Source organism: Pelophylax lessonae (genome assembly GCF_965119305.1).
Source record: "Pelophylax lessonae genome assembly, chromosome: 7".
NCBI classification, from domain to species: domain Eukaryota; kingdom Metazoa; phylum Chordata; class Amphibia; order Anura; family Ranidae; genus Pelophylax; species Pelophylax lessonae.
In genome coordinates, this window is record NC_138774.1 from 1457376 (window position 1) to 1467125 (window position 9750).

Sequence of the window (9750 nt, forward strand, 5' to 3'; positions counted from 1 at the left end):
CACCCAACGTACTCTCATCCCAGTGACGGCTGTCCTCTCTGCATCCAACGTCTTCCCATCCCAGTGACGGCTGTCCCCTCTGCACCCAACGTCTTCCCATCCCAGTGACGGCTGTCCCCTCTGCACCAAACGTCCTCCCATCCCAGTGACGGCTGTCCTCTCTGCATCCAACGTCTTCCCATCCCAGTGACGGCTGTCCCCTCTGCACCCAACGTCTTCCCATCCCAGTGACGGCTGTCCCCTCTGCACCCAACGTCTTCCCATCCCAGTGACGGCTGTCCCCTCTGTACCCAACGTTTTCCCATCCCAGTGACGGCTGTCCCCTCTGTACCCAACGTTTTCCCATCCCAGTGACGGCTGTCCCCTCTGCACGCAACGTACTCTCATCCCAGTGACAGCTGTCCCCTCTGCATCCAACGTCTTCCCATCCCAGTGACAGCTGTCCCCTCTGCATCCAACGTGTTCCCATCCCAGTGACGGCTGTCCCTTCTGCACCCAACGTTTTCCCAAACCAGTGACGGCTGTCCCCTCTGTACCCAACGTTTTCCCATCTCAGTGACGGCTGTCCCCTCTGCACCCAACGTTTTCCCATCTCAGTGACGGCTGTCCTCTCTGCACCCAACGTCCTTCCATCCCAGTGAAGGCTGTCCCCTCTGCACCCAACGTCCTCCCATCCCAGTGACGGCTGTCCCCTCTGCACCCAACGTCCTCCCATCCCAGTGACGGCTGTCCCCTCTGCACCCATCGTACTCTCATCCCAGTGACGGCTCTCCCCTCTGCATCCAACGTCTTCCCATCCCAGTGACTGCTGTCCCCTCTGCATCCAACGTCTTCCCATCCCAGTGACGGCTATCCCCTCTGCACCAAACGTTTTCCCAAACCAGTGACAGCTGTCCCCTCTGCACCCAACGTCCTCCCATCCCAGTGCACCCATCTTCCCATCCCAGTGACGGCTGTCCCCTCTGCACCTAATGTCCTCCCATCCCAGTGACGGCTGTCCCCTCTGCACCCAACGTCCTCCTATCCCAGTGACGGCTGTCCTCTCTGCACCCATCTTCCCATCCCAGTGACGGCTGTCCCCTCTGTACCCAACGTCCTCCTATCCCAGTGACGGCTGTCCCTTCTTCACCCAGGGACATTGGTACCCCGTAGACCAGGTGACAGCTGTACCTTCTGTAGTCCCTTGACCTGGGGACAGCTGTACTCTCTTGCCCCACCCCAAGTGACTTCCAGGTACCTGGCAGACCTCACACAGGGCCAGCAAAACACAAGAATAAAGCTTCACTGCATGGCACTGAGCACTGCCCTGACCAATAGAGGGTGGCACAGGAAAGAGAACGCCCAGTTCCTGTGGGAGTGGCCTCTTTCATCCCCCAGAGGTAGGTGAGTGTGTGGCGCCCTGCCCCCCCCAGAGGTAGGTAGGGGGTGTTTATCCCAAAATATGACACCATGACACACATATTACAAAGATAAGAATTTAATGTAGTATGTAAAAACACATACATCATACATGTTCTGTGCATTGTCTGCACACAGGTCACATGGGACACGTCAGGCTGGCTCCGCCCACTCTCACACCTGATGAGCGATCTCCTGGATTTTCTGTAGCATTTCCTCCGACTGCAACTGTTCCAACGTCAGCAGAGACAGACCCAACTGGTCCTCCTACCGAGAGAGGAGTCAAGGTCAGAGGTCACTGGGCAACCCCATAACTCCTCCCCCACGCCCCAAACACTCATGACACCGGCTCATTCCCACCCACCTCTTCATCCTAGGACTGGGGCCCCTCCCCCACTATACACACCAGACCCATTCCCTTCCATGTCCTCATCCTTATAACTGAGGCCAATAACCCCCCCCCCCCCACCCCCATACTATACAGGCAGGGGCCCCAACCACTCCACTGCTGACACAGGATTATCCTCTTCATCCTTGGACTGGGGCCCCTCCCCCACCATAAACACAGGATCCATTTCCTCCCACCTTCTCATCCTTGGACTGGGGACCCTAACCTGTCCCCCTCTGCACAGACCGTGACCCCAAACATTCATGACACCGGCTCATTCCCACCCACCTCCTCATCCTTATACTAGGGCCCATAACCCCTCCCCACTATACAGAAAGGGGCCCCAAACACTCCACTCATGACACTGGTGCATTCCCACCCACCTCCTCATCCATGGACTGAGGAGCATAACCCCTCCCCCACCATAAGCACAGGACCCATTTCCTCCCATCCTTCAACTCGGGCCCATCACCCCTCCCCCACCAAACAGACAGGGGCCCCAACCACTCCACCTATGACATTGGTGCATTCCCACTCACCTCCTTATCCATGGACTGGGGCCCCTCCCCTAGCATACGCACCCAACTCATTCCCTTCCATGTCCTCACCCTTTGAACTGAGGTCAAACCCCCCCCCCCCCCCCCACCACCATACAGACAGGGGCCCCAACCACTTCACTCATGACACCCACCTCCTCATCCTTGAAATGGGGCCCCTCCCTCACCATAACCATGGGATCCATTTCCTTCCACCTTCTCATTCTTGGACTGGGGCCCATAACCCCCCCCTCCCCCTCTCTGTACAGACGGTGACCCCAAACACTCATGACACCGGCTCATTCCCACCCAACTCCTCTTCCTTGGAATTGAGGCCAATAACCCCTCCCCCACCACCACCACCATACATACAGGGGCCCCAACCACTCCACTCAAGACTCCCACCTCCTCATCCTTGGAACTAAGGCCAATAACCCCTCCCCCCACCACTATACAGAAAAGGACCCAAAACACTCCACTCATGACACCGACTCATTCCCAACCACAGGGGCCCATAACCCCTCCCCCACCATAATCATAGGACCCATTTCCTCCCATCCTTGGATGGGGACCCCTTACTCCTCCCCCTCTGTACAGACAGGGACCCCAAACACTCATGAAATGCTTATTCCCGCCTCTCCATCCTTGGACTGAGGCCCAATAACCCCTCCCCCCAACATATAATTAAAGGCACCGCTATCTAACAATCTTGGGGTACGCACACCCAATAAACCGTACTACACACAACGCACAGACCATCCACGCCGTGCACACCCCTGCCCCGGGCCCCAGAAACTGAGGGGCCACTCACCCTCCGGAAGGGCTGGGCCATCTGTCGCAGGAAGTGCCTGGAGAGGTGAATGCACTCATCCACCGTCAGGTTCAGATTGGCGTCCGTCAGATGTTCCTGAATCCACAGCGGTAACTTCCCCCTCTTATCAGACCGCGCGTATCTCTGCCGTACACAAGACGGATTATTACACGTGTGTGCGCAATCTAATACAACATGTCATGTCTGTGTGTGTGGGGGCGGGAGGGGGGGACACGTTTCTGGAGATATTCATTGACACTGATGAGCTCCGGTGAGGTAAATGTATATCAGCAGAGCAGACCGGTCCTCTTATATCTGTGACATCATAGTGAAATCACACAAAGCCCGCCCCTCACCTTATCTGTGACATCATAGTGAAATCACACAAAGCCCGCCCCTCACCTTATCTGTGACATCATAGTGAAATCACACAAAGCCCGCCCCTCACCTTATCTGTGACATCATAGTGAAATCACACAAAGACCGCCCCTCACCTTATCTGTGACATCATAGTGAAATCACACAAAGCCTGCCCCTCACCTTATCTGCAAAGAGCATGATTCCATAATCCGTCTTCCCGCGGATGGCGCGTCCCACACACTGCGCCGCGTGCCTCATCGCATCAAACGTCAGGAAGTCATTCTCACGGAGGTGGAACTGGTCCCGCAGGAACTGGAGGCGAGCCTATGAGGAGCGAGAGGAGGAGGAGGAGGGAAATGTGAGACCACCCAGAGAGAGAGAGGAGACAAAGGAGAGAGAGAAGACAAAGGAGAGAGATAGACTGGGGGGGGGGGGGGGGAGGTGGAGTAAAAATTAGTAGAAGAAGACCTGGGGGGTAATGGAGTAGAGAAGAAGATTGATGGAGAGTAATAGAGAGGAGGAGAAGACCTGGGGGGGGGGGTAATAGATTAGAGAAGGAGACTAAGGGGAGTAATAGAGGGGAGAAGAAGATCGGGATGGGGAGGGCGGTCTGGAACTGCAGGCGAGCCTACGAGGAGCGCGAGGAGGAGGAGACAAACCTGAGACCACCCAGAGAGAAGTAGAAGACGACCTGGGGGGGGGGGGGGGGTAATAAAGTAGAGTAGCGGCGGCTATCAGGGCCGACCTGGATATTATCGGTTTTCAGAGGGGTGAGGGGGAGGATAAAATTGCCTTATATGCGGATGACGCGTTATTTTTAGGGGACACTTCGGGCTCCCTGGTCGCCTTGATGCACTTGATTCACAGATTTGGATCCTTCTCTGGCTTTCAGATCAATTGGGACAAATCTGTTTTGCTCCCGTTGGACCCCCTTGGGGTTGCTTTGCCCCCTGTGGCGTCGCAGATCTTGGTGGTGGACCAGTTCTGCTACTTGGGTGTGGTTGTCCATCCTGATCTGGGTCGATATATTAAACTTAATGTTCTCCCGCTGCTGCACAGGTTCAGGGATAAATTGGCTAGCTGGATTAAGTTGCCTCTGTCTGTGGTTGGCAGATGCAACCTGATCAAAATGATCTGGAACCCGCAGTTGTTGTATATGCTACACAACTCCCCAGTGTGGATCCCTATTCACATTTTTAAGCAGTTTAACACGGTATACCGTGCTCTTATTTGGAGGAAGTTGTCTCCCAGAATTCGTCTAGAGACATTGCAGGAGTCCAAGGAGAGTGGTGGATTGGCGGTACCAAACCCCTACTACTACTTTCTATCATCCCAACTGCAGCACTTCACGGGTTGGCTGCTGGATGATGACTCTGACCCTGTCAGGCGTGTCCTGGCGGCGCACCTGACGGGGGACTCTCTGGTTGAATTCCTGGAAGCGGGCACCTTGAGGCTTTTTCCGAGCTGTCCCACCCTCATGTTACTTGATAAGGTCTGGCAAAGGGCTAGGAGTCTCAAGGTACTCTCGTATTCTAAACAATGTCCACTATCCCGAATTGGATAAGCTCCGGCACTCCTTGACCTGGGGTGACTACGGAGTGAAATACATTTCGCAGTTGTATCGAGGGGACGACTTGAGAGATTTCCAATCTCTCTGTGCTGAGTTGGGATTGCCCAATTCCCTTTTTTTTCAGTATTTGCAGTTGCGTCATGCCCTCAGTTCTCAGTCGCGGATCTCTCCATGGGGTCTCTGTCGTCCGATTATACTTACTGATCTGGTGTCCACTAGGATCAAGAAGGGGCAGATCTCATCCTTGTACTCCGCTTTTATGGAGCGGATCTCGAAAGCCATGTCTTTTAATTGTAGGGACGCCTGGGCTGCGGATGTAGGTCCCATCTCCTCAGAGGAATGGACGGGTATTTTAGAGAAAGTCCCTAGGGTGTCTCTGTCCTCCTCGCAAAGGCTTACGCAACTGTTTATTCTCCACCGCACGTACAGGACCCCTCAACGACTACAGCTGGCAGAGGAGGGACTTTCCCCTCTGCCCTAGATGCCAGGCGCACACGGGTACCTTACTGCACATGCTGTGGCAGTGCCCGAAGTTGCACCGCTACTGGCATGCGGTTGTGAGAACCATTAACTCGCTTTGGAAACTGACTTTACCTGTGGAGCCGAAACTATGTATTTTGGGTTGGCTGGATGAGGAGCTCTATCAACCTGAGGTACATGCTGCGGTGCTCAGGGTTCTCTTCCTGGCCAGGAAGTTGATAGCGCGGCGGTGGATTTCCACCGTAGCGCCGTCTCATACTGACTGGATCGAGGAAGTTAAAGTGCTTCTGAATAGAGAACATCTCACTTACAAACACAGGGGGAATGCACTGAAATTTGATCGCATATGGGGACCGTGGCTGGATGTGCCTGGTATGGCTCCCACTCACTTGGTTGCCAACAGGTTTCTGGGTGGCGTTATCTCCTCCACATAGTGTAACAGAGTACGTGCTTTATAGACCCAGACAGCCTACTGGGGGGCACTGCTTAATGATTACTAGGTAGCGAATACCTGTGCTTATTGGACGTACAATGCTGTTTAACTCCGCTGGTTGTTTTATCGGAATTCACCTATTATATCCTGAATTACTTGAGATATCATCACCACCTTGGTACAAGGGGCAGGCTGGGTTTAGTACCCACCATAAAGGAATATGATGATATGTTACGTGCCATTTATGATTTCGATCACCTCGGTGACTCGTGGTCCATATTTACACCCTTATGTGCCGATGAATATGCTCTCCCCTGTACCTTTGTATCATTGTTTACCGTACGTAATTGAGGTTTTATCTCAAGATGTTGACCAGCTTTTTCTTTCGCTTTCTGTTTGGTTTTGTTTTGTATTGTTTGTGCAAAAAAGTTTTCAATAAAAATGATCTGATTAAAAAAGAAAATGAAGTAGAGTAGAAGATTGATGGAGAGTAATAGAGAGGAGAAGATCTGGGGGGGATTCTGGAACTGCAGTTGAGCGGAGTAGGGGGGAAGACAAAGAAGAGAATATAGGAAAGAGGGAAGACGACTGGACTGGGGGGGGGGGGGGGGGTGAGAGAGAGGAGGAGGGGGATGGGGTCATGGACAGGAGAGAGAGAGAAAACACAAGAGGAAAAAAGAGTAAGGGGTGAAGAGGAGGCGGCGGGAGTAGTAGAGTGATAGGAGAAAAGGGGGATGGGAGAAGAGGAGGGGTTGAAAAAGAGAAGTGGAGGGGGAAGGAGGAAAGATGGGGAGGGGGGGGGAAGGAGGAAAGATGGGGAGGGAGGGGGAAGGAGGAAAGATGGGGAGGGGGGGGGAAGGAGGAAAGATGGGGAGGGGGGGGGAAGGAGGAAAGATGGGGAGGGGGGGGAAGATATGTGGTGATAGGAGGAAGAGGACGGGAGTAGTGGGGTGATTGGGGGCGGGGGGGGGGAGAAGGGCGGCGAAGAAATGGGGGAGAAGAAGAGGGGGGGGGGAAGGATTAGTGGGGTGATTGGGGGGGGGGGGGGGGAAGGGCAGAGAACAAGAATATGGGGAATGGGGAAGAAGAAGGGGGGAGAAGAGGGGGGGGGGGGTGATAGAATGCTACGCCTGTACATTGGGGTGACCTACCTTGAGTATCCGACTCTGGGTGTAGACATAGGGGACCCCAAACATGATCACCGCCCGGCCAAAATGGTGGACTGGAAGAGAAAGGTACGCAGTGTGGATCCGGTGTCGGTGTATTATGGGGGAGAAATCTTTCTATAGATGTCTGGTGACCCCCCATACCCCCTCCCCCAAACACTTACCAAAGTCGATTCCCTCTGACACTTTGCCTCGAGCGACGGAGAGCAGGATGGCGCCACGTCCGTTCTCACACGCCTGCCAATCAGAAGGAGATGGTCAGAGAAGATCACATGACTCTGTAGCCCCCCCCCCTGTGTGGCCCTCAGCCTCACCTCCCGATATTTCTCCAGGGCCACGCTGGTCTCCGCACTGTCCTGGGTCTCAATAAAGATCAGTTTGTTCCGTTGAATGTTCTCCAGAATTCCCTGGGGGGAGGAATAAACCCCGTATGTCAGGCCACGCCCATCATAGCAATTCCCCAACCAATCAGGAGATGGGAGAGATGGGGGGTAAGTTACCTGCTCATACCACGAGGCCACACCCATCATAGCAATTCCCCAACCAATCAGGAGATGGGAGAGACGGAGGGGGGGGGAAGTTATCTGCTCATACCACGAGGCCACACCCATCATAGCAATTCCCCAACCAATCAGGAGATGGGAGAGACGGAGGGGGGGGGGGGGGGAAAGTTACCTGCTCATACCACGAGGCCACACCCATCATAGAAATTCCCTAACCAATCAGGAGATGAGAGAGACGGAGGGGGGGGGTAAGTTACCTGCTCATACCACGAGGCCACAATGTTCTCCATGTATTGGTAGCTGGTAAAAAATCCCACAATCCCATCCGGCACAATAGCCGACATTTCCAGGAGAAGATTCCCATAATTCCGCATCACAGCTGAAGGGTCAAAGGTGAGACAGAGGTCATAGGTCATTGTAGGGTGAAACAGGAAGGTACCGGGGGGGGGGGGGGGGGATGATCAGCTTACCCAGATCCTCTCTGGTCTCGAATTTGGAGGACATGGCCACCTGATCGTTGCCTCTTCCGACTACCTGGGGGGGGGGGGGGGGGGGCAGAGAAGATCCATGAGTGACTGCTGACAAGGATCTGGTGTCCCCGACATTCCTAATATCACCTCTGTACGGATCCCTCTGCTTCTCTCACTCCAGACCAATAAACCCTGTGCACTCCTTCCCCCAGACTGGTCCACCAATCAGATCACAGGACACATCTGCAGTCCCTCCCCCGCCCACAATACACGCTGTACACACCCTTAGCCCCAACAACCAATCATATCAAAGGAAATGACTCCGGTCCCCCCAACACACCCTGTATACACTCCCCTCCCAGACCACCAATCATATCCCAGGACACGTCTGTAGACTCCCCCAATACACCCGGTGTACCCCTTCCCCCAGACCGGCCCAAAATACCCCCCCAGCCTTAGCCGCATATATTGCAGACCCCAATACACCCCCCCCCCATAATACAACCCCCCCCTGGACCATACCCACCCCACCAATGAGATCACAGGACATTTGTCTGCAAACCCCCACCCCCTCTGCCATAGGCCACCAATCATATTGAAGTCCCCCAATACATCCCCTTTAATACCAACCTCCAGACCCCAACACAAGTTCTATACACCCCAGTCCAGGCCAGCCCACCAATCACATCATAGGACAGATCTGCTGCCCCCCCCCCCCCCCACAATACATACAATATACACTCCTACTGTCCCCCCAATAAACCCCTCATCTCAGGCCACCAGTCATATTGCAGACCCCCAAATACATTTCCAGTAATAACCCCACCCCACCAATCATATCCCAGGGCATTTGTCTGCTATCCAACCCCCCCAAACACACCCTGAATACACCCCAGTCCAGGCCAGCGCACCAATCACATCACAGGACACATATAACCACTTACAACTGGACACAGACAGACCCGGGCCAGGGTCATTGTAAATGTCGCCATGGTAACAGGCCGGAAGTCCAGGATTTTGGGGTAAATGTCGAGTGGAGAAAGTGTCTGCAGATTACAGAGAGATAAAATACACATACACCGCTATATACAATGTACATATACACTGCTATATACAATATACATATACACCGCTATATACAATATACATATACACTGCTATATACAATATACATATACACTGCTATATACAATATACATATACACCACTATATACAATATACATATACACCGCTATATACAATGTACATATACACAGCTATATACAATATACATATACACCGCTATATACAATATACATATACACAGCTATATACACCGCTATATACAATATACATACACACCGCTATATACAATATACATATACACAGCTATATACAATATACATATACACCGCTATATACAATATACATATACACAGCTATATACACCGCTATATACAATGTACATATAAACAACTATATACACCGCTATATACAATGTACATATACACCGCTATATACAATATACATATACACAGCTATATACACCACTATATACAATATACATATACACCGCTATATACACACCGCTATATACAATGTACACCGCTATATACACACACTGCTATATACAATATACATATACACCGCTATAT

The 9750-nt window shown here is 52.7% G+C and overlaps 1 protein-coding gene across 1 annotated transcript in view; it reads right to left on the reverse strand.

The window, feature by feature from the left end:
• Window positions 1-1461: 1461 nt before the first annotated feature.
• The window catches only part of ERCC2 (ERCC excision repair 2, TFIIH core complex helicase subunit), a 36298-nt gene continuing 28009 nt past the window's right edge, over window positions 1462-9750 (reverse strand). Inside the window, exons 13-21 of the mRNA XM_082263427.1 lie at window positions 9060-9161; window positions 8116-8179; window positions 7903-8024; window positions 7457-7549; window positions 7307-7379; window positions 7128-7198; window positions 3674-3817; window positions 3134-3277; window positions 1462-1665 (exon numbers count right to left, since the gene is read on the reverse strand). Coding sequence (XP_082119553.1) covers window positions 1573-1665; window positions 3134-3277; window positions 3674-3817; window positions 7128-7198; window positions 7307-7379; window positions 7457-7549; window positions 7903-8024; window positions 8116-8179; window positions 9060-9161 — 906 coding nt within the window. The 3' untranslated portion in view covers window positions 1462-1572. The remainder of the gene's footprint in view (window positions 1666-3133; window positions 3278-3673; window positions 3818-7127; window positions 7199-7306; window positions 7380-7456; window positions 7550-7902; window positions 8025-8115; window positions 8180-9059; window positions 9162-9750) is intronic.